The sequence below is a fragment of the Macrotis lagotis genome, chromosome 1 (genome assembly GCF_037893015.1).
Source record: "Macrotis lagotis isolate mMagLag1 chromosome 1, bilby.v1.9.chrom.fasta, whole genome shotgun sequence".
Taxonomy (NCBI): Eukaryota; Metazoa; Chordata; class Mammalia; order Peramelemorphia; family Peramelidae; genus Macrotis; species Macrotis lagotis.
The window spans coordinates 87,308,627-87,334,148 of NC_133658.1; the positions used below are offsets into that span (position 1 = coordinate 87,308,627).

At 38.2% G+C, this 25,522-nt stretch overlaps 1 protein-coding gene across 1 annotated transcript in view; it reads left to right on the forward strand.

The window, feature by feature from the left end:
* The window catches only part of GALM (galactose mutarotase), a 54,979-nt gene extending 35,313 nt beyond the window's left edge, over positions 1–19,666 (forward strand). Inside the window, exons 5-7 of the mRNA XM_074204094.1 lie at positions 13,953–14,094; positions 15,031–15,205; positions 18,694–19,666. Coding sequence (XP_074060195.1) covers positions 13,953–14,094; positions 15,031–15,205; positions 18,694–18,771 — 395 coding nt within the window. The 3' untranslated portion in view covers positions 18,772–19,666. The remainder of the gene's footprint in view (positions 1–13,952; positions 14,095–15,030; positions 15,206–18,693) is intronic.
* The last annotated feature ends 5,856 nt before the right edge of the window (positions 19,667–25,522 follow it).

Genomic DNA, 25,522 nt, shown 5'->3' on the forward strand with positions numbered 1-25,522 from the left:
AAACAAAAAGATTTAGAAAGGTGAAAATAGTATGCTTTGATCTGCATTCAGATTCCATAGTTCTTTCCTTGGATGTGGAAGGCACTGTTCCATTTGCAGGTCTTTTAGGATTGCCTTTGGGCTCTGTTTTGCTGAGGAAAGTTAAGTCTATCATAATCACACACTGTGGATGTTAAGAGTTACAGTGTTGTCCTGGTTCTGCTCATTTCACTCAGAATCAGTTCAATTCAGTCTTTTTGTTGTTAATTTTTTTTGTCAGGCAATTGGAGTTAAGTAATTTGCCCAAGGTCACATAGCTAGGTAATTATCAAGTGTCTGAGGTCAGATTTAAACTCAGGTCCTCCTGACTCCAGGGCTGGTGCTCTATCCACTGCCCCACCTAGCTGCCCCTCATGTAAATCTTTCCAGGTTTTTCTGAAATCTACCTGCTCATTTTTTCTTATAGAGCAATCTATAAGAATCTTTCCATCTTGTTCAGCCAGTCCCCAATTAATGGATATTTTTCTCAATTTCAAATTCTTTGCCATTCAAAAAGAGCTGCTATGTATATTCTTGTACATGTGGGTCTTTTCCCCTTTTTTGTGACCTCTTTGGCATACAAACCTATTAGTGGTATTGTAAAACAGGAGTTCTTAACCTAGAGTCCATGGACCTGTTAGATTTTCAGGGATTTCATGTATTTGGTTATGAAACATTTTACACCGTATTTTTTTTTTCTCAATAGCCAGTGCTCTATCCACTGCACCACCTAGCTGCCCCTCAACACTCATTTTTGTAAGATTTTGAGTTCCAAATTTTTCTTCCCTCCTCAAGATAGTAAGCAATTTGATATAGATTATAAATGTACAATCATGTTAAACTTAGTTCATTAGTCATTACATCTTTATTTCAAATATAATTGGTTTCATAGTCCTTTTTATTGTGCTTTATGTATTTAAAAACATTATTGTGAGATGGGGTCTATAGGCTACACCAGGCTGTATAAGAACCTGTAGTCTAAAGGACCCTGGAAAAACCAAGGATGACCTTGGGGCCCCCAAAATGAGGAATTGCCTAGAGTGTTATTTGAAGCCTTTTTGTTGGTCCTGAAATGACCCACAATTTGGGACCAAAGATGGTAGAAGCAATAAGCTTTTGATCCCACTGGATACCCCACAATAATCACTAAGCTTTTGAGAGGAAAAAAAAAGAGACACCACCTAGAAAGATATTGCAAAAGAGGGAATAAGACCATCTTGATGGCTACCCCAGATCTCCCTCTTGTGTTGAGTAGGTAGTCTGCATCACATCTGGACTTGAACCCTGAACTGACATCCCACAAACTCCAATCCTAAATACTGAAGAAAAAAAAAAATCAAACATTGGTCACCACTTACTTCCTCAGTGATATTATGCATAATATCAAGAAATAAATTTCCTCCCTCAGCATAGGTTGAGGAGAAAAATAAATAAAAGATAGCTTAGGGAATAAAACTATAAACCAAAAGAACCTGTAGAGTCAGGGAAGACATTTCGACAAAGATGAGTCCCAAAAGCATGCATGAAACTTAGAAAATATATTACCTATAAAAGAAATCTGAGATGGCTCTCCTGCCAACCACTGAAATGATGTCAAAGATCCCTCCCCGGTTATGACCTAGAGAATGTCATTTTGAATTAACCTTCTTTTTATGTTATTTCCCTAAATTAATGATAGGCATTTTAGAAATTATTTACTGAGATAGTTTAATTAGGTACCAGATTGGTACCTGTACCCAAGAGCATGATTATAATTCCTGACATCCTTGAATAGATGTTGTTGGACTGCTTTTGGTTAAAAGAGAAAAAAAGGTTAGACATAATGGGAACAGATGCAGTTGAGAGCACAGCTGTGCTGTCCCCATGGAAATATGATTCTCAGCTCAGGAAAAGTATTCCCATTTGTCCTGGAAATTCTGTTTCCATTGTCATCTCTAAAATGAGGAGGTCAAGCTAGGTGATCTGGAGCTCTTTCACCTCTTACAGTTTGTGATTCTGAGTAGACACCAGTGGTACACCTGAAGGGGACTTCCCCATTCAGTTCATATCTGTATAAAATAGCACCTATTTGCATAAGAAATTGAGGTTTACAAACCACTTTTCAACCGAGGAAAGGGAGATTCATGAGGTGATGAGTTGACACAACTTAGCAAGTTTTGTGGAATGAAGATTTGAACTTTGGCCTTGGTGATTTTCTAATGCTGAGTCCTTTTCTACTACCTTTAATTTTCCTATTGCTATTCCCAACCCATGGAAAGATTGAAGGTTGAAAGTTTGTCATCAATCCCTTCTAGCTCTCCAACAAATAGCCATCTCCTTCATGCTGCCTCTTGGCTGCTAGAGGTCTAGACACTGATGTCTTCCATTTAATCTTGTGCTCAAAGCTCTGACTCTAATTTTCTACTCTCTCCACATTCAAAATTCTGTGATATTTTGAGAGTGTTCCTTCTAGTTAGTTATTAATGCCAAAGTATAAATAGTTAATGTTTTAATATGCTTTCCTTCCTGAGGAAATTTTTATTTTTAACATTCTTTAAAATAGAGGAACAAAGGGTGGCTAGGTGGTGCAGTGGATAGAGCATCAGCCCTGGAGTCAGGAATACCTGAGTTCAAATCCGGCCTCAGACACTTAATAATGACCTAGCTGTGGCCTTGGGCAGGCCACTTAACCCCATTGCCTTGCAAAAACTAAAAAAAAAAAAAAAAGAGAGAGAGAGAGAGAGGAGCAAAGATAGTCCCAAAATGGAGTCCTGGCCTCTAGTACAGACCTTCCCAGGTTATGTGACCTTTACCAAATCAATCAATCAACTGTCCCATGGTTTTCTCATTTGTAAAATGGGGTGGGGGAAAAGGGGGTGAATTAAGATGATTTCTAAGGTCCTTTTTGGTTTTAATAAAATTGAAGGTACGGAACTAGAAGGGGCCATGGATTTCATCTAGCCTGATACCCTTCATTTTATAGATGAGGGAATTTAGGTTCAGGGTATTGAAATGATTGCGCCCCCCCCCCATGTACTCAGGTAGTTTATACTGGAATATGACTACAGTGAGAGAGCTTTCAACTGTTTCATTCTGAGTATTCTTTGAAGTCTCATGGTGACATTTCAGGCATCATTGGGTACAATAACTTTTAGGCAAAGGGAACACTTCTTGCTGATCTCAGACCATATCATGAAAAACTGCTTAGTTATAAGGCTAGTTCACATACATCCACTAGTATTCTTTAACAAGCTGCTAGAAGTTTTAGGTACAAATGTTTTCTTATATGTGTGTGCTCCCATTCATTATCCCTATTCTCACTTTATTCATCTGTCAAATGAAGGGCTAGAATAGAAGATAGCTTAAGATTTCTTCCAATTCTAAATCCCGTTAACCTAGAAGGCTGGACAGAATCATTGTTGTTGCTGTTAATGATATTAAGCTGTGACCCTCTTTGAGTCTTTCTTGGCAAAGATACTGAATGAATTGGCCATTTCCTTCTTCAGCTCACTTTCCAGATAAGGAAACTGAGGCAAATCATTTCAATCCCCTAAACCTAAGTTGCCTTATCTATAAAATGAAGGGTGTCAGGTTAGATGACTTCTATAGCCCCTTCTAGCTCTGTACCTAGGTCCTATTAGATCATAGATATCCTAGAAATCATCTAATTCACCCCCCCCATTTCATAAATGAGAAAGGTACAGTTTTTGCATTCTAGTGGAGAAATGTGAACCCATAATTATAATGGATTAGAATAAGATAGAGTCACAGAAATCACACAGCTAGGAAGAGCTCGAAAGTATCGAAGACCAGATTTGAACTTAAGAATACTCCAGACCCAGCCCTCTATCCACTGTGCTACCCAGCTGTTCACAGAGTCAGATGGCAGCAGACAGATGCACACGTGTAAATTAAACATCATAGATGCAGAAAAGTCACATTTACTGCGTATAAGATGGAAGAGAGAATATTTACAGAGCAGAAATGTGGCATATTAGTTTAAGAAGCCAAGTTTGAAACTGACCCATGAGATTTAAGAACTAGACATTCAAAGACTTGTCTAAACTCGATAACAATTAAATTTAGAAATGCCAGTTTAAAGCGAGCTATTAATTTGTAGAAGTATTGTAGGGTCACTAAAACTGACAGTCCCACTTTCTACCATTTTGTATTTGACTGCTCCTGTTCACTTGATACTGCCTTAGTTTTTCATCTCACCAGTCTTTACCTACATCATTTACAGTTTATTCCAGTTAGGTTAAACATGCTCTGATTAATGCAGTAGCATGTCAGTCGACTTCACAACAGTCTGCTTTTTGGCACAGTTTCCAGGAATGTTTCATCCTGGACATAATTTGGTGTAATTTGGTAGGAAGACTTGATTTGACAAACTCTGCCAAATAAGAGTCAGTGTGCTAAGAACTGGGGAGAGAAATATTAAAAAACAACATGTTCTTCTCTTCAAGGAATTTGCATTCTAATAGAGAAGAAATGTGCACATATAATTAATAGATTGGAACAAGATTGTAAAAAAAAAAAGGTCAAATGAAGGAACCTGAGTGATGTAGAAAGCAATAAGTTTATTTTAGGGAAGAAGACGTTAGACGCAGGCAAAGAATTTTAATAAATCAAATGCAGGGGAAACCTGTTCCAAGGATGGAGGAATGACCCAAGGTGGATTTGGAAAGGCACCATCCAGGCAAATGGTCTAGTTTGGTAGGAACCTAGGGTGAACAAAGGGAATATTAGAAATCACCCATTTAATTCAAAAAGCATTTATAGAATCAAGTTTGAGTTTTTATTTTGTACAATATAAATACAAAGTAATTGAAAGGTAGCTGCTGAGTTATGCTTGACATGAGATGAGGGAATTCTTTGAGGTTGAAGTTGAGATAACATTCCCAGTATGGAATGGGGAGTGGGGAAGAAGGGGAATTACAGTATATTACATATAGCTGAAATGAACTCCTTTAGCAATATCCCTAGCCATTACCCATCTTGTGCCTGATGACCTCTAGAAGGGAGAACCTACCTTCTGAGCAACCATTCTTTTTGGACTTCTTGAGTTATAAAAGATTTTTTCCTTACATCAAGCCTGAATCTACTTCTTCTTTTTTTTTTTTGCAAGACAATGGGGTTTAAGTGGCTTGCCCAAGGTCACACAGCTAGGTAATTATTAAGTGTCTGAGGTCAGATTTGAACTCAGGTACTCCTGACTCCAGGGCCCGTGCTCTATCCACTGCGCAACCTAGCCACCCCCTGAATCTACTTCTTGATACCTTCCATCTGTGGCACCTGGTTCTGCCTGGAGTCAACCAAAACAAATATAGGTTCTTTTCTGCCCATCATCCCTCACCAAGTTAAGCAACCTGAGTTCCATCTGGGGTACTTACAAAGGACAACCTAAAGCTTGGAACATTTGTTGAGGCCATTATTGTGTGTGAAGGCAAGAGTTTGGAATAAAGGATTTGGAGTTTAGGGCAGTGGCCCTTCCTAGAGCATACCTGCTGACATCTTTGGTTGTTACTCTTTTCAGACCATTTGTTTATATAGTAAACCCCAAAGGATTTTCTTGTAGGGCTGAAAGAAACCACAAGGCTTCATTACTCCAGAGAACTTTGCGGTTTCTTCAGTAGATGCCCTAAAAATGGTTTGAGGGTAAATGTAGGTTGGTGATCAGGAATTGATAGTCAGAAAACTTACCCAGACTTGGGACAAAGACTTGGATACTTCTAGCAGGAAGAAATTAGATTTAAAAGGCAGACTACAAGCTTGAGGACTCTAATTAGTTGGAAGGGACATCAGAAACTGTCCCTTGAAGCTGTCAAATTCTTTCCCTTCTCTAAAAAGAGAATGTCATTTTTCTCTGGATCATTGCCTGGTTCTTTGAGGCACCCACCTATCTCTCCAGAAGGGCTAAATCTTGATATCTGGACCAAACCTACTCCTTCTCTTATCAGTAGATGACAGCAGAGAGACTACCCTAGGAGAGGGCAGGCACAGCCAGAGTAATGAAATCACCAGAATTGGTGGTCTGAGGTATTAGGGAATTCAGTTTTCCCTCTTGTATGTGTGCTCATAGTATAGGCGAGGAGTATTAAGAGGACAACTTTCCACAAAAGGGAAGAAAATAAAGTTTGTACACTGTAGACCAATGAGCTTGATTTTCATTCCTGAAGATTAAAAAATAGATCATTAAAGAAACACTTAATGGACATTAAAAAACTTAGTGGTTCTTACACTAAGTCAGTCTTACTTCTTCACAGAAGCTTACCCAGCATAACAAACTAAATTCCTTTTTTTCACAGTTACCAGACTGGTTGATCAGTAAACATAATTCAGGTAGACATAGTTCACTAGACTTGAGCAAAACATTTGACCAAGTATCTTTTACTGTTGTGATGGAGGGGAAGAAATGGAGATGTGGGCTAATCCTCTGACTTTAGATTTATTCTTCCTTCCCCATACCCTGCTCCTACTTCTCTTCTAGGTATAGAATCTTGTATTGATCTAACATTAAAATATACAAATGACTCTCATTGATAGAGAGTATTTCTTCCAATGATACATATCTCAACCATCCACACTGGCCTTCCCCTTGCAATTCTTGTCCATATCCTCCTATAAGTTTGCCATTGAGGAACACTCTTCCCCTCCCATATGGTAAAAGCCTTTACCTGTTTTCTTGACATTGGAGGAAAGTCCTTTTCCTTTCTCTCTGCAGGTAACCAGTTCATCTTCTTTTTCATTCATATATTTGTCTGATAGAATATGCTGCTTTCTCTTTTTAATTCTTTATTTATAAGGATATTGAAGATGTGCCTGGTCAATCAATCAATCAATATCATTGATCAAATGCCTAGGACACACCAGGCACTGTGCTAAGTAAGCTCTGAAGATACAATGGCAAAGCTAAGCCAGGTCCTGTTTCCAAGGAACTTACATCGTATTGAAGGAGAATGTTAATCTAATACTATAGATGATGGCACATAAAATCTCCTAATTATATAGTTTTTTAAAAACAGTTTTGTGGAGGTAAGAATTAAGTAGCAATATATTAATCAGCCAGTCAATAAGCATTGATTATGCCAGAGCTTGTGCTATGAACCAGATGATAAGCATTTTATTCATCATTCTAGATAAAATTATAATTCAGTATTTTCCATATTTTCCTGTTTCAAGAGAAATATCCTTGAAAAATATTTGCCCCCTATTTTCCATTGTTTTTCCTTTTAGCTCCCATTAAAATAATTCCTAATTGCTATTTGTTTAATTAAGCAGAATTTGACAGGGGACTCTAGTCCTTTTAGAGCTGTGTTTGACTGGCATTGCCATGCCAGTGGTCCATGGCTAATTAAGAAATCTGGCTAGGCTAGAAAAGCTGGCTTTATAATTTCTGACACCTGGTCTCAGGATAGCCATCCGTTCATCTTCTCTGTCCCTTTTCTTAGCCGTATTCAACATTAGAAACTATTCAGAAGAGCTACACTAGATAGAAAAATGTGGGTCAGCTACTAGTAGTATACTTAGATGAATTTGGAACTGCTCAAATGTCCAGAGCCAAAATATGGTGATAAATACTGCTGTCAGCCTAGGGTAAGAAGAGCCTTAACAGAGTGTCATGTTATCCCTGTTCTATTGAGTACTTTGATCAGTGACCTGGATACAGGTACAAAGTCACATTCATTGGTAGAGCATGAACCCATAGTATCATATGGTAAAGACCATCCCTTGAGATTCATGTCAGCTATATATTCATATCCAGGATTCTTGAGTTCCAAAATTCTTATCAAATAAATGCAGAATTGGGGGTGTAGGGTTGGTCAAGTGAACAGTCATTAAGTACAGGGAATAGAAATACAAGTAAAAAGAAAAACAGTCTCTACCCACAGTATGCTTCCATTCTAATGGTGGAGGACAACATAGAAAAAGAAACTGAAAGATATAAGAGGGAATAAAGTTGTCAGGCTGGGGAGGGGGGCATCATAGAAAAAGTTCAACAGTCTGGCTGGCCCAGGGATCTTCCTTCTAAGGAGGAATGAACCAGTCAGAGCAATAGGCTGCAGGGATGGGGGGAGTGCTTCCATTGATTTAAGACCAGGGAGGGAGAGGTGTCTGCTTAACAATTCATTTGAAAAAGATCTGGGGTTTTTAATAGATTCCAAGGTGGATGTGACTCATCAGTGTAACAAGATACTCAAGAGACAGCTAGGAAATAATAAAAGGATGTTAAACTGGAATTAGGACACATGGGAGAAATTCAAGGTCTTATGACTCTTGTGACTATAGGCAAATCATTTACCTTTCTAAGACTCAGTTTCCTCATCTATAATATAGAAGTTATATATATATATATATATATATTTTATACTATCTTCCAACATATGAAAGAGACCAAATTTCTTGGGTAGAAGAGATTAGGAAAACTATAACTTCTAGAAAACATAATATGGTAGAGTATATAGAAGGCTGGGCATAGAGTCAGGGAGACCTGGCTTTAACATCCTATTTCTAACACTTATTAATTCTGCATCCATGATAAATTATTTGATTTTTCTGAGCTTTGGTTTCCCCAACTGTGCAAGGAAGATAGTAATACCTTCCTTATGGAGCTGTAATAAGATTCAAATGAGATAGTATAATATATGTAAAAGTACTTTTCAAATTTAAATCTATTATACAATTTTTCTTTTTTCCTTTTCTGATCTAAACCCTGGTATCATTGGAACTCCTAGTGAGAGGATTCCCTCCACCAATATACACATAGGTGCCTATTCCTTCATTTCCTCATAGAAAGTTCCTAGGGGGTGCTGAAAAGTTAAGAGATTTGCCCAGTATCATTGAGCCCACGGTATGTATCAGACGCAGAATTTGATACAGGACTTCCAGTTCTAAGGTCAGGTCTTTATTATCATGTCTTTCCATTATATGTCAGTTATTATTATTCTAAACATAATTTTTAAAAATAGAGAGAAAGCTTCTTTTTATTGTCTATTGCATTTTTTTTAGGTTTTTTGCAAGGCAAATGGGGTTAAGTGGCTTGCCCAAGGCCACACAGCTAGGTAATTATTAAGTGTCTGAGACTGGATTTGAACCGAGGTACTCCTGACTCCAGGGCCAGTGCTTTATCCACCGCGCCACCTAGCTGCCCTGTCCATTGCATTTTTCATGAGCTTCAGATCTTTCTTATCTTTAGAGTCTTCTTATTATTGTTTTTATTGTTCCTTTCCAATTCCATGCCAGACTCCTGTATTCATCTTTGGTGAAGAGTCTTTCCTGTTTCCTCTTGTGTCTGTTCTTTAAAAAAATGACAAAAAAAAAAACCTGAGCATATGCACCTTCCCAAAAGTTTTGCATAGAATGCCATAGCTAAAACTTTATGAGTTTTTTCTTCTGAGAAAAATTCCAGAAATTGAGGGACCAGGATTGAGGCTTAGGCAGCTTCTTTGTATTTATTGGACCTACCACCTCATTTCTTTAGGATGAAGGCTAGCCAGGTGCCATCTCAATACTCAGGCCAGAATGCACCAAGAAGACAGGAAATTCTCTTCAAAAAGCATTTTATCTCTCCCTTCACTGAGGCTTTTCTGGTATGTGAAAGAACAAAACCCAATGAGTCATCAGTCTGAGGGTACCATTCTATATCTGACTTCGCTTCCTGTATTCTGAAGCTTTCTAAGAGAACTGCTTTGATACCTAGTTCTCATCTTAGCCTCAGAGGCACACCTTTGTTTTTTGCACATGACCAAAGTTAACAGAAATACAAGCTCATTCTCCTGATACTTGATGAGTGAGAAAAAATAAAAAAAAAACACAATCTTACTGGAAAGGGGCTGCTGTCAGGTGATGGGGTGTATTCATCATCACCACCCCCAACCACCAACGCTTTAAGGTAATAATGCAGCTGATCTTTATGTTTATAAAGTGCTTTGCAAATGTTGTCTTGTTGGTTCTTTAGCAACCCCTTGCTAATATAATTCTCATTTCACACATTAGTACAGTGAAACTTAAGGTCTTAGTCCCTGCTGACAAAGTCATACAGCAAGTTTATATTGGAAGTAGAAAGTTTCCAATTGAGATTTTCCTGACTCCAGAACCAACATTTTCTCCACTTGGTTCTTCTAGCTGTCTTGATGTGACAGAACTTTTCCTCTTTTACCCTTCTACTCTTCTCCTTTGAGGTTCTTCTAGCTGTCTTGATATGACAGAACCTTTCCTCTTTTACCCTTCTACTCTTCTCCTTTGACTCTTGTTCAACCATGCAGGCTTCTAATTTTGAGGAGAATGTCAATGGTGTCTGCTTTTCTATGTGGAGCTTGCCCTCATTGCTTTCTAATCTCATCATGTCTCCTGAAATGTGTTCATTTTTCTCTCCTTTATTACTCTAAATCTTAATACTTATCCTTTGGTTCTGGTCCTGTTCTACCTATCTGACCCCTCCTTGTCAATCTCTTTGATGCTCCATCATCTTCATTAACATAAGTGTTTCCTGAGACCTTTTATCTGCCCTATAAATTTTTTCTTCCAAATTCCCAAAAGTTTGGTCTCCTAGATCCCTAGTTCTGACCCGAGGTTAGACCTGTTGATTATTTGTCTCCACTGTCACTGAAGCAATATAAGACCTCACAGCACCCGCTCTCCTGGGGCCAGCACTGAGTCCATGACGTCTGAAGAGACGCCTGAGGCCATCATAGCTGTGACTGACAATACCCAGATTGCAATTTAGTCTTGGGGATCAGAGATGGATTGAAGAGTTGTGGGTAGGTAGGTTCAGGGCTGAATGGTGATCAAAGGACCCAGCTGTCCCCTTGTGCTTCATGGCAGATAGGGCAGTCTAGGAGTAACTTCTGGCCTCCGGTCCAAGTGATAAAGAAAATTGTTACCTTGTACCCCATCATCCACTTAATTTCCTGGGATGAGGTTAGAAGAGTGGTGGAGGAGGAATGACACATTCTGACCATAAGCAAAGGCCGGGCTTGATGTATAGACAACTTCAGATAACTTCTGAGTGGCCAATAACTACATCTTCCTAGGTTGGTTCATCCTGAATGGGTGGAACCAAACTTACCCAAAAACTCAAAGAAGATAGGAAAGAAGAGAGGGAGGAAGGAAGGAGAAATATGAAAGAAATAAAAAGGAAAGACTATTAAATATTTACTATGTTCCATTTACTATTCTAAGTACTAAAGCTATAAATACAAAAGTCCCTGCCCTCAAGGAGTTTGTTTTTCTTTTTTTGTTTGTTTGTTTTTTTGCTAGGCAATGGAGTTAAGTGGCTTGCCCAAGGTCACACAGCTAGGTAATTATTAAGTGTCTGAGGCCAGATTTGAACTCAGGTACTCTGGACTCCAGGGCCAGTGCTAGCCACCCCAAGGAATTTATTTTTCAATGAAAGCTAAAAAGGGAGGAACTGGAGGTAAAAGGACTTGACCCTAGCATGGTGTGGAGTTAACAAGAAAATGGATCTACCAGAGGAGTTTTCCTTGTCAAGTCCTAAGTTAGATCTAGAAAGAGATCATTTATAATCTTTTCTTCTCCTGGCACTAGTGAATCTGCTGGTATGGGGCAAACTGGCAAAACACTTCAACTTAACCACTATGAAGACCTCTTTAAGTTCAGTCTATGGAAAGTCCTTTGGGTTGGAGTTCCATAAACAACTTGAACTGTACCATTACATAGTGCACTTGGGAGAAAGGGTTTGCCTGTCTTTGTTCTGAGGGGCCTCACATCTATATAAATGAAGTCAGTCATGAGCACCAAAATACTTTTGCTATAATCTACACTCAGGCTAAATAAACCAGTTGAATATGTTCACAGAGGGGAAAAAATTGATTATTTTAAGAGACTAAACTTATGCAGTCATAAATTCTTTTGCAGTCAGACTGAAGATTCAGTCCAAATTTAGCTTCTAGAGTCCTGCTTTTTTGTTTTGTTTTATTTTTCCTCTCTCTCTCTCTCTCCCTCCCTCCCTCTCTCGCTTCTCAATGGAAACACAGGGAAGCCTTTGAAAGGTAGTGAGCTGGGTTTCGCTCTTCTTTTAGCAGGGAGATTATTTATATTTACACATATATAGTATATATAATTTTGTTTAAGGCAATGGGATTAATTGACTTGCCCAAGGTCACATAGCTAGGCATTTATTAAGTGTCTGAGGCCAAATTTGAACTGAGGTCCTCCTGACTCCAGGGCCAGGGCTGTATCCACTGTGCCACCTAGCTGCCTGAGGGATATAATATATTTACTAATATCACCATGTGCATATTCCATCTCATAACTTTTGCTAATTTAACTAACTTTGAAAGTCTATGTCTTAGCCATGGGACCAAATGGAGGGGAAAGGGTTGGTCCCTTTCTAACATACACCCTGGTATTTCCCTCAGACACTTGCAATTTCTACCATCAAAGTCACTCCTTTGGAAATATACCATTGTATCAGGGAAAGAGCACTGTACTTTAGATTCCAGAGTCCTAAGAGCTAGTTCTGGCCCTGTCATGAGTTAGCTTTGTTACCTTGGGCAAATCACTCCCTTTAATGCATCTCCAATTTCTTTTCTTTTGAAGAGGTTAGACAAGATGATCTCTTCGGGTCCCATCCAGTTGTAAAATTATATTAATCTTCATAGTGATTGTGTCTCCAGGAAATCAGATTTAAAATGCAAGTTTGTTTTCTGGGAAAGGTAACAATTGAGACATTAGTATGCATTAATAATAGTTACATTGATGAGTTTATTGAACAATGAAAGGTCTTATAAGACTGCCTCAAGAGAAGTTCTGTCTGTTTTAGATATATTTGTCCTGTGACTATGGGCATCCCACTTAACTTCTTCATGTCCATAGGAATCCCTCTAAGACTTAAGGATGAATTGAAAATGCACAAATGAAGGAAATTTCCACCCTGGAAATTTACAGACACACCCAGGTTTCAGCTAAGTATTTTCTTCAAGTTTGTTTGTTGTCTGTTGATCTTGAGTGGAGGGAAGTGGTCTTGAAGAAATGGGACACAGAATAGATGGGACAAATAACTTGGTTAAGGGCAAGGGCTGTAGCCTAAGTTAGGTAGATTTGTGGCAAGGTCAAGATGAAGAAAGTCCTAAGGGCAGAGAGGGAAATAAAAGTCCTTTTGAGTAAGCCTCACCCCACTCCCATACCCCAACACATACACACACATGCAACACCCAGTCTCCTCAGAAAAGTCACTAAAATGACTGTGCCATTATTACAGTGAGGCCTGGGTAGAGAAACAAAACTTCATAGCATTCATAAAATTCTTAAAGGGAGAGATTGTACCAAATAAAAAGGAGACTTACTCTTTGACTCAAAGGTAGTAGATTGGGGGGGGGGAGGTAATCCACTTTTTGTCTTTTGATTTAAAAACCCGCAAAAAGCAGAAGTAGATGGAGTGGAATACCAGCCACTTCTTTCTTCCCATTTTTTCAGATAGAAGTTCCCAATTTCTCTCTGACCCTTTAAGGTGACAACTCATTTCTCGTGTTTTAATCTTGCCACAAATAAATAGCTAAATCCAAGCCTTTGGAACCATTATTATAGAATTTGGTCTTATGGCTCCCCTCTGAGGCTCTGAGGTTTGGGTAGTGGCTGATGCCTTGTTCAAGATGCTAAATTGCTTTTCTGGTCATTAAGGCCTCACATAGTTATAACTACATCTAAGTTAGAAAGATTGTTGTCACTTTGCTCAGAGAAAAGAACACTGAAAGGGTGACTACTCAATCAATCTTTCCTCTTTCTCTTCCTTTCTTCCTGCTACAACCTTTCTTCCTGCTACAAATAAATTTTTGGAGAGAAAGAATGTGTTCTATTCTCTTTTTTCTATTCATGTGTGCATGTATGGATGTTTTTATGCACATGTGCATGCACACATAGACTATGCATGCGTGCATGTGTATGTGTTGTGTTGGCCCTTGTTAATAGAATTTTTTTTTCCTACTTCTCCCTAGGAAAAGTGGAACCCGTGCAGGGGACTGCATTTGACCTGAGGAACCCAGTGGAACTTGGAAGACACATAACGAAATTCCAAATTAATGGGTTTGACCACAACTTCTGTCTGAAGGATACACAAGAGAAGCATTTTTGTGCAAGGTCAGACATCTTTCATTCATTTTGTGGGTGGGAAATATTGCCACCTCCTGTTTAAGTGAAATATTCCCCAAATCCTCTAGCAACAAGTTACTAAGCTAAAGGGGAGACAATCCTCTGTTTAGAAATCATGTAGGATTTGGATTGAACAAATCACTTTACTCTACCTCAGTTTCTTGAATTGTATAGGGATAACCACAGATCCCTTTAAATTTAAATCTATGATCTCAAGATCTGGAATTTAAATTTGGACCAATTCTGTGATTTCTGGATCCCAACTCTTACAGATGATAAGGTAGATTTTAATAGATTGTTTCTCCAAGTCCTTGAATCTTTCTGAGAAGGGAATCCCACCTGGCCAGTGCCATAACTCTACCTTATTCTTCCTAAGTTTACTGTGTGATGAGGTGCTAGACTGACAAAGGTGATTCAAGTTGGACTGTACCTATGATCCTGGGTGAATGACTCTCAGCCATTCCTCAAAATAACCTTTAATTGGGACCTTCTCAATCATCTCAGGAGGTCATGGGGTGGGGATTGGGAGCAAGATGACCCCTGCCCAAAATTACTGTCTATATATTTTGTTTGTGTCTATGTATATACATTTGTCTCCTCTAAGCTCCTTGAGGGTAGAGATTTTCATTTTTTTGTCCTCAGTGTGACTGGAATAAAATAGGAACCTAAATAAAGTTTTTGTAGATTGATCATAATCATCCTCCAATATGTGAAAACTTTTCATTTTTCTGTCTCTTGCCTCTTTTATCTCCATTAATTCTTCTTGTCTTTTGTTCACTGCCCAGTTCTTTCTCTCTCTCTGCCCTGCTTCTCCTGCCTCTTTTAGACCCACATGTTCCCCAATAGTTTACCCTTTTTTCCCTCTACCTTCTACTTCTCTAAAATATGAATTTATTTATCATTCAGTTTTTTTTTTCTCCCCAGGGTCTATCATCCCCCCACTGGACGGAAGCTAGAAGTTTACACAACCCAACCTGGGGTTCAGTTTTACACAGCCAATTTTCTGGATGGAACACTGAAGGGAAAGGGGGGTGCTGTGTACCCCAAACACTCAGGCTTTTGCCTTGAGACCCAGAACTGGCCAGATGCAGTCAACAAGGTAAAAGTCAAGTCCATAGGTGTTGCTCCACAGCTCTTCTCCTTTCTAGTCACTGCTGAGACCTTATGCATGATGGAAAATTGGTTTCCTAATCATTATCATCCTACACAGATATAACTATAGTAGAGGGATTGGTATTTGCCTGAAGAAAAGAAAGTTGAAATGGAGGCTACCCAAATCTCTCTCTTTGAGTCCTATTCACTCAGTATTTCCTTTCACTCCAGCCAGGTAGACCTTCATAGACTCCATCACTCAACTCAGTATCTTAGTGTTGGCTTTCCCTGCATGCCCCAAGAAAACTCCCTCCTTTTTTACCTATGTCTCTTAGAATTACTAATTCCCTTCAAGACTTAACTCAAAGACCACCTTTTACATGAAGCCTTTCCTGATTTCCCTCAGCTACTCAGACCTCCTTTGTTCAAAACTGTTTTCTTTCTATTTTCTAATGTTTTGTTTATATCTCTTGTCTCATCTAACTTAGATTGTAAGCTCCTCAAGAACAGAGATATTTTCACTCTTGCATTTTTATCTCCATTGAGTCTGGAACATAATAGAACCTTAAATGTTTGCTGATTGATTAATCGGTCAATAATTATCTTCTAATTTCTGAAATGCAAACTTTCAGCAATTTTCCATCCATCCCTTTCCCTCTTCACTAAAGGTTAGGTGATAACTTAAAGTCAAAATAGAAGGAGAGATTTAAGTCAGACTTAAAGAAGAACTTTCCAATCATATATTTTCCTTATATCTAGGCCAGTGTGAGCACAGCTCTACTCTCTTCACATGGGGATCCAGATCAAATGTCCCCTCACAGATTCTTTTCAACCCAAAAGGAGGCTGTGATTCTTTCCAGCCATTATAATAGATAATCAGGTGCATAAATAAGGAGTTTTCTTAACTGCAAAATGGGTTTAATAAAACCTGCTAGAACAGCACCTATTTTTTTTAAGGTTTTATTTATTTTGAGTTTTACAATTTTTCCCCCCATCTTACTTCCCTCCCCCCCCACAGAAGGCAATCTGCCAGTCTTTACATTGTTTCCATGGTATACATTGATACAAATTGAATGTGATGAGAGAGAAATCATATCCTTAAGGAAGAAATATAAAATATAAGAGATAGCAAGATCAGATAACAAGGTATGAGTTTTTTTCCTAAATTTAAGGTAATAGTCCTTGGTCTTTCTTCAAACTCCACAAACTCTCTGGATAACGATGGTATTCTCCATTACAGACAGCCCCAAATTGTCCCTGATTGTTGCACTGATGGGATGAGCAAGTCCATCAAGGTTGATCATCACCTTCATGTTGCTGTTAGGTTGTACAGTGTTCTTCTGGTTCTGCTCATCTCACTCAGTATCAGTTCATGCAAATCCCTCCAGGCTTCCCTGAATTCCCATCCCTCCTGGTTTCTTTTTCTTTTTTTTTTTTTTTTAGGTTTTTTTGCAAGGCAAATGGGGCTAAGTGGCTTGCCCAAGGCCACACAACTAGGTAATTATTAAGTGTCTGAGACTGGATTTGAACCCAGGTACTCCTGACTCTAAGGCCGGTGCTTTATCCACTATGCCACCTAGCCGCCCCACCTCCTGGTTTCTAATAGAACAGTAGTGTTCCATGACATACATAGACTACAGTTTGCTAAGTGATTCCCCAATTGAAGGACATTTACTTGATTTCCAATTCTTTGCCACCACAAATAGGGCTGCTATGAATATTTTTCTGTACAAGTGATGTTTTTATCCTTTTTCATCATCTCTTCAGAGTATAGACCCAATAGTGGTATTGCTGGATCAAAGGGTATGCACATTTTTATTGCCCTGTGGGCATAGTTCCAAATTGCTCTCCAGAAAGGTTGGATGAGTTCACAGCTCCACCAACAATGTAATAGTGTCCCAGATTTCCCACAACCGTTCCAACAGTGATCATTATCCTTTCTGGTCATATTGGCCAGTCAAACAGCACCTATTTTACAGGGTTGTGATGGTTAACAGAGAAAATATATGTAAAGCATTACTGAAACTTTAAGACCATATAGAAAGGTCAGCTTAGGTATTTAACATAACCAATATTGTTCTTGGAACCTCCAGTAGATAAATAGGGTCCCCAAGATAATTGCTTTCATTCTACCTTTTCCCACTATTTCAGGGAGTGTTGATCTATTTTATATTACAGACCCCTTTGGAAGTCTGTTAAAGGCTATGGGCCCTTCTCAAAATAATGTTTTTAAATGCATAATATAAAAACCATAAGATTACAGAGGAAACCAATTATATAAGTTATCCAAAAAAATTTTAAGTTCACAGACCTCACGTTAAGAACCCCTGTACCATTTAAAGTCTCCCAGGGACTGGCATTCAAGTCTAATTATTTGTAATCTTGTTCTTCCATGGGTCCCTGAAAATTATTACAATTCATGAGAATTTTCTACTAATAATCTTTTCTACAAATGGAAGAAAAAAGAACAAAGCAATGATGAATAGAGGAAAATGGACATTTGAGACTCCTGAGTCTCAGATGGGATCAGTTTTGGAAACTCTGTTCTTTTATTCATTCTCCCTGTTTGTATCACCAAGAGTCTGGGATGAGTTTTATTATTTCTGGTTAAGTTCCTAAGCATTTTCTGAGGACAAGTGATTTAAGAAGAAACTTGTGATCCACTTCTTTTCTTCTTGGTTACCTAAACACACTTTTCTACTTAGATTTTTTTTTTCTGTTCAAAAAGAGATCAGAGAAGACATTCTTAATTATATGGCCTATTAATGTGGTAGAAAGAACAATGGACTTTGGAGCTTGGTGATACCTAGGTTTATATCTAGCCTCTGATACTTAATTGGAAAGTCACTTGACCTCTCTGTTTCTGTAAAATGGAGCCAGTAATCCACCCATCTCAGGGGTTGGTTAAGAGGGTCAAATGAGATAATGTATATAAATTGATTTGTAAACTTTTAAGTATCAGCGCTCATTGGGGAAGGAAAACCTGTGATATTCATTGGCATAGAGAACTTCCAGTGAGGAGATTCTCTCTACCAATACAGATTGGCACCTTCTCTGTAATTTATACTTAGTTGTCTAGGATGCTGAGAAGTTAAATGATTTATCTGGCATCACACAGCTAATATATGTCTTTCTGAGTCTGAAACCTGCTCCCTCTCCACCATGCCACATTGCCCCTCATTAGTATCTTTGTTATCATTATCAAGAAAGCATTGTGGCCTGGCATATAAAGAGCTAGCCTTAGAGCCAGAAAGACCTGATTTCAAATCCTGCTTCTGACACATTCTGGTTTGTGTGACCCTGGTCAAGTTACTTGATTTTATAAAATTTTATGCTTTGTAAAATTATTAGATTGCCAAGCAGTTTCTGATTTGCATCAGTATAGGGAATTTCTTCTACTCCAATGAAATCACAGATCTAATCCAAAAAATTATTATCATTAGTCCCCAAGGGTCTGGGTGTCAAGGGTCTAACTGGTCTCTTTTCTTTACACAGCCACATTTTCCTCGTGTGCTGCTCCATCCAGGTGAAGAGTATAATCACACTACTTGGTTCAATTTTTCTGTGGCTTAAAGAGGTTCACATTGGCCCCACCAGATGAAGAGCACGAACAATGGAAATACATCTAAAGACTCCTTGATGACCAAGGTTCTAAATTTCCCCTTGATAAAAGGGGGGGTGTAAATCAAGAAGTCAAAAAATAATCAACTGGGCTGAAGTAATAGATCCTAGATTAATTAATCAGATTCTTAAATACTGGTGATCTTCTATAATGATTAATTCCAAGCTATGCTCAAAAGTCAGCTCCCTTCCCTGTGCTAATGAAGTCAGCAAGAAATAATAAGGAACACCATTCACTAGAGTCCAAAATATCACCCCCTAGTCTCGGGTAGAAGTTACTGAGATCATTAGTACTACAACCAAGGCAGTTGTCCCATCACCATTTCTTTCTCTTCCTTTTTCTTCTTTCCCTTTCTCCCTCCCTTTTTCTCTTCTTGTTTCCCTATGCCTAAGGGCATTACTCATGGAACAGCAGGTAAAGAGTTTCTGTTTCCTTTTCTGGATATTTTATTCTTTTCCCCACTTGCTCTTTATAAAAATTGCTTCCAGTAACAAAGAGATCTGAATAAAAGACATGAGGTACTTGTACTTCATATTATCTGCCTTTAATTTGATGGGATTGTTTAACCTAACCTAAGACCAGCAAAACTTGAAATTATCTAGAGTCCACATTAGTATAAGTGAAGTTCACTAAACCAAAATCTTAATGGAAATGACTTGTTGGGAGTAGACTAGAATATTAGATACCACCTGAAAGTCTGGCTGTCAGAAACCTTAATTGTGGGAACAACAGAATTGCCATTATTTGTATTGTGTTAATGATCTTTGGAATAGCAGAAATACCAGATGATTTTGTTATATACTCATGTCTATTTTAAATTAAAAAAAAATTCTGCACATTGAAAAAGACCCATTCATTCTTTCAGTTAGTGGATCACTGTCCTAGGGAGAAATGTAACCAAGTCAAAAGCATGTTTCTGTCCTCCTGATCCTGTCCAGGTGTCATTGTTTTCCTAAATGGAAAGAAGTTCCATTAGAATATGCGATATAAAAGAGGAAGAGCCTGCCTCACAGAGATATAGAACATGCATGGAAGGATATTTTTTATTTTTATTTTTTAATTAACAAACATTTCTTTCCCTTCCATCCTCTTACATTTAAAAAAAGGAAAAAAAACCTTCTAACAAATATGCATCATAGAGAAAAACAAACTCCTATGTTGCCATGTCTAAAAAATATATGAATGTAAGACAGCATATTATTAAGTATCAAAATATGAAATGCAGATAATGTATGTTAGGGCCCAGAGGCATAACCCTGTTTTGTCTGTTTTCTACTCTAGTTCTTAGCAAAAGATAGTTAAAAAAAAAAAACCATGACATTTATGGAAAAACAAGCTCGAATAGTGCATTTAAGACATAGGAGTTAAAGTTGTTTCTTAGCTAAGCTTCCTTCCCAGATGTTGGCAGTAGTAATTCTCATTCATTATCATCTTACTTCAACACTTCTCCTTATTACCAATTCATTCTCACCTTCAGCTTTTTATCACACTGTTAGCTGTGTTCCCCAAATCCTAGTATTATTAAGGTTATTGGACCTAATCTAGGTGACAATCTACTCACCTCAGTGTTTATTTGGAGAATTGCAAATTCAGTTAGGATTTTTCTCTTTCTCCAAGACACTATTATCACGAGTATATGAAGGAGCACTCAGAGGGAAGAAATTTGGGAATCACTAGATGGGAATGGTAGGTAGCAAGCATTCCAAGACAATAGTACTTGGATCTTAGAGGCTTAACCAACACCAGCAGCAAAGATAGATGCTTTGCTGTGGTGATTTCTCCCTAACCATGTTTTAAGATCAATAGAACTTTTATCTTAAGTGGTGAAATGCCAGAAAACAAAATGTTGAGTAAAGACTTTATGATCCTGTAACCTCAGAATAGGAGTTTCTCAAATAACTCCATGAAACAAAACCTTGTCATCTGACCCAAACTCCTTCCCATAGGGAACAGCTTCATCTCAAGACTTGTCTTTCAAAATCCAGCTGCCACCAAACTAGCACCCAGCCACTAGAAATCAGGACTCCAAACTCTGCTAGACAAGAGTGGGGCTGTCCTGTAGGATGGTTTAATTTTTAACTCTGTTAGTAAAGAACATTCCCAACCACACAAAATGTGCTTGCAGCTACTGGATTTTTCAATATGGTGACTGGCCATAACTCAGATATGGGTTGACTATAGAGCTAAGCCCAGATTTTAGCCACACTTGCTCTGAATGCCATGTATTTGGAGCCAATGTAGGAGATAGTATGAACTCTAGAACAAGTTGCCTGTTCCCCTAAAAAAATGTGAATATTTAATCACAATCTAAATTCAATCTTTGGCTCACTTGACCCCCAAGCATTTTCTTGATTCCTCTATTAGGGTAGAATGCTGCAAGTCAAGCATATCTATATAACTTGCTGAGAGATTTACTAAAGGATGAATTAGCTTGAACTGGTTAGAATTCAGGCTACTGATAGAAGAAAGATTTAAATTTCCTGATACTAAAACATCCAAGCTACATGATTTAAAAATACACTGCTTTTTAAAAAAAAAATTCCAGTGTAGAGTACAGATGGAGAAAGGATTCAAAGTTGGTGGGGTCCTTCAGAAACTCCTGTTGGTGGGTGATACTGTCTTGTGTATCAATCCCCAAGAGATTCTCAAGCCTCCTTGAAAAATTCTGTGATCACTCAAAATTTGAGAGCTTGACCATACCGGAGCAACCAAATGGATGAAGAATTTCCACTGCCCATATTTCAACAAATATTAGCGTGAGCATCCTACTGAACTTGCCCTTCAGTGTATACTCATCCCAAGTGTTCACGTGGACTATCTGTGCCCGACCTGTGGCTAGAGCATTCAGAGCTCGGCGTGGTCTGATCAGCCAGTCAGGCACACTGTAATTTGTCTCAAACATAGTGATTGTTTTGGTCTTCTTCCATTAACGAAGGAGAGCCAACCAACCTTATCTTGGACAGACAATACAGATGATCAGTGAGTTGGTCCCAGGATTGAAAAGGAGGAGAATAGGATGGAATGCTTTGGGGAAATTGCAAAACTTACTGATACAAACACACACACACACACACACACACAGAAACACACAGTTGCTCAACAGTAAAAGCACATCTTTTCTACTTGATGTTGCTGTGTGGCAGTAAGATAGAATACCCCTTTCTCTGAAGAACTAAAGAGGAGTATCCCTCAGAGGGCAATGGAAAGGCACAAGGTGGATGCAATATTACAACTAATGAGGAATTACCAAAAACAAGGAGAAAGGAAGTCAAAGATTATATGTCAAAAAGTCTCATGGTGATAGCAAGGGAGGACAGATGGACAGAGTGCTCCACTGGTACTCTTTGATTTCAGGAGTAAGGGAGGGAGGCCTCCAGCATGTTGAATGAACACCTGAAGTGAATTTTTGGAAGACCACGATCAAGAGTTGCACAAATTTGATTAGATAAGATTATAGGGCCATTTGATTACCACTATTGCCATTCTCCTTAAGGAAGTCCTTTTTCACCACACTGTTGCCTCATAGAACAGATTAAATAATTAAGGTATGTACAATGAAGCAAAATTGTAGCATGATATGAAGTTTTTCTTGGCATCAGATTTACCAAAAACAGATTTAGGGAGAATCATAACTCCTCCCATCTTCGACTATGCCTATATCAAAGAAATGGGAAATGATTAAAGTAATTCACCTGGGAACTTGTAAAAGGTGTACATAACCCACAGTCTTGGGTTTAAACCATCTGAGGATAAGGACTATTATAGTACTGCAGCATTAAAATTTTCATTAAACTTAAACTGTTAATTAAATTGAAATGTGATCAGTGTAATATCTTTTATCAGAGATTTCCTCAACTTTTTCTAAACAAGTCGTTGCACAGATATGTGTCTGCCTGGGTGTGTGTGTATAATCGTTAAAGAAAGCATATTTAACTGTGACATAAACCAAGTGGCATAAACTCCAGTTCCGACTCTGCTTGTGACTATCTGTGTAAACTTGGGAAGAAAATCCTCATGGGAGTAATTTTCCTTAACTGAGTAATAGTTAACCCAGCGATTGGTATACCTCTCACTAAGGGTCCCTAGCTTTGAGAACCTGTTCTCTAAAGAAAAAAAGCCAAGTTCCTTATTGTCTTTACACTGGTAAAATTCCTTAAAAGCTCAAAAGTATGATTTATGTCTCTGAAAAGGATTAGCAGAGTCCTTTCTAGAAAGATTTTCAGTGACAAAGTAAATTACATATTTTGTTCTGTTGTAGACTTATCTGACTCCTTGTGACCCTATTTGGAATTTTCTTGGCAAAGATATAGGAGTGGTTTGCCATTTTTCTTCTCCAGCTCATTGTACAGATGGGGAAACTGGGGCAAACAGGGTTAAATGATTCCGCCAGGCTCACATAGTTAGTAATGTGTGAGTTTGGATTTAAACTCATGAAGATGAATCATCTTGACAGATGGAGAGGCAGAGTGCTCCATTGATACTTTTGTGATTTTAAGCAAAAAGGGAAGAAGGCCTCTACATGTTGAATGGACACCTGAGAAGGACATGGTCAGGAGATTATAGAATCATTTAAATAGTACTCTATTGTTATTCTCCCTAAGGAAGCTATTTCCAACAATCCAGGCCTAGCAGTCTACCTTCGGTCATCTAGCTGTCCAAATAATATAGGAAAGTTACTTGTTTTAATTTTTTTTTTAGCTTTTTGCAAAGTAATGGAGTTAAGTGACTTGCCCAAGGTCACACAGCTAGGCAATTAGTATCTGGGACAGATTTGAACTCAGGACCTCCTGATTCCAGGGCCGGTGCTCTATTCACTGCTCAGTTCACAAAATTGCTATTACACTAGATTTATTAGGACACAATGACAAAGATTTAAACTGTAACTCAAGTATCAAACTCTCCCAGTAGATTGGCATTTAAAATATCATAATATGACGTGAAAGCTCAGTTCTGCATCATCTGAACAATTCTCTCAAGGTCTAATTTTGACAAGACAGAGTGATGCTCGGGACCATCCTCTTGGTAGTGGTTATCTCCTCTTCTGAAAAGCATTATAGGGGGCAGCTAGGTGGTGCAGTGGATAGAGCACCAGCCCTGGAGTCAGGAGGTCCTGAGTTCAAATCCGGCCTCAAACACTTAATAATTACCTAGCTATGTGATCTTGGGCAAGCTACTTAACCCCATTTGCCTTGCAAAAAAAAAAATCCTAAAAAAAAAGCATTATAGTAGCTTCAGGTGTTATCTTCTGCTGCCAATCAGCTGTTCCTCTCAGGGACTCCAAAACTCTTGAAGTCACAAACTAGCTATCAAGTCTGAAAACTTCTTTCTCAAGATCACTGTTAAGTCACCTGTGTTCATGTTCAACGAAAGAAATACAAAATAGAGGCATTCAAGACCTTAATCCAGTCTCAAGTTCATGTAGATGAGCACAGAGCATATTTACTCTTTAAAACTATAGTTTTCCCCCAATAACATGTGAAGGCAATTTCTATAATTTTTTTTTTTTTAGGTTTTTGCAAGGCAATGGGGTTAAGTGGCTTGCCCAAGGCCATACAGCTAGGTAATTAGTAAGTGTCTGAGACTGGATTTGAACTCAGGGCTGCTGCTCTATCCACTGTGCCACCTAGCCACCCCTAATCATTTTAAGTTCCAAATTTTCCTCTTCTATCCCTCTGTCCCTACTCCCCTAGCAATTTTTTATTAGTATTCATTTTATTTTTCCAATTATATTTAAAATATTTAATAAATATTTAAATGCTTTAAATATTCATCTTTTTTGAAAACTTTTGAGTTCTGCATTTTTCTACCACACTCCCTTCTCTCCCCCCACCCCATGGCAGTGAGCAAGCTGATACATTTGTATTTAACATATTTCCATATTAGTCATTTTGTGAAAGAATTAGAACTTGGTGGGAGGGGGGGATCACGAGAGAGAGAAAGAAACAACATAAAAGAAGTTTTAAGAAGTAAACATAGTATACTTTGCATTCAAACTCCATATATATATATACATACACAGACACACATACAATCATACGAAACACATTTCCATATTAGTCTTGTGAAAGAAGACAGACCTGGCTCTTCTCAGCAGTTAAGTGATCAAGGGCAATTCTCAAAGATGCATGATGGAAAATGCCATCCCTCTGGCTGTGGACTCTGAATACAGGCCAAAGAATACCATGATCAATTTTTAAAACTTGTTTTTTTCTCATGGTTTTTTTCCCCTTTAGTTTTGATTCTTTGACAACATGACTAACACAGAAATATGTTAAGCAAGATTGTACACACACACACACACACACACACACACACATATATATATATATATCAGATCACTCACTATCAAGGGGAGGGAGGAGGGAAAGGAGAGTGGTAGAAAAATGTAGAACTCAAAAGTTTACAAAAAGTTGAATGTTGAAAACTATTTTTACATGTAATTGAAAAAATAAAGTAAAATGGTATTTAAAAAAGAAGACCATCCAAAGGAAAGCAAAAAATAAAGAAAGAACAAAAAAATAGAGAAAAACAGTAGGCTTCAATCTGTATTCAGATCCCATCAGTTATTTGGGTGTAGATAGCATTTTTCATCATGAATCCTTGGAATTGATTTAGATCATTGAATTTCTGAGATTGATCAAACAATATTGCAACTTCCCTAGTTCTGAGGGTAACACACCAGTCCCCAGTCCCCAGTCCTCA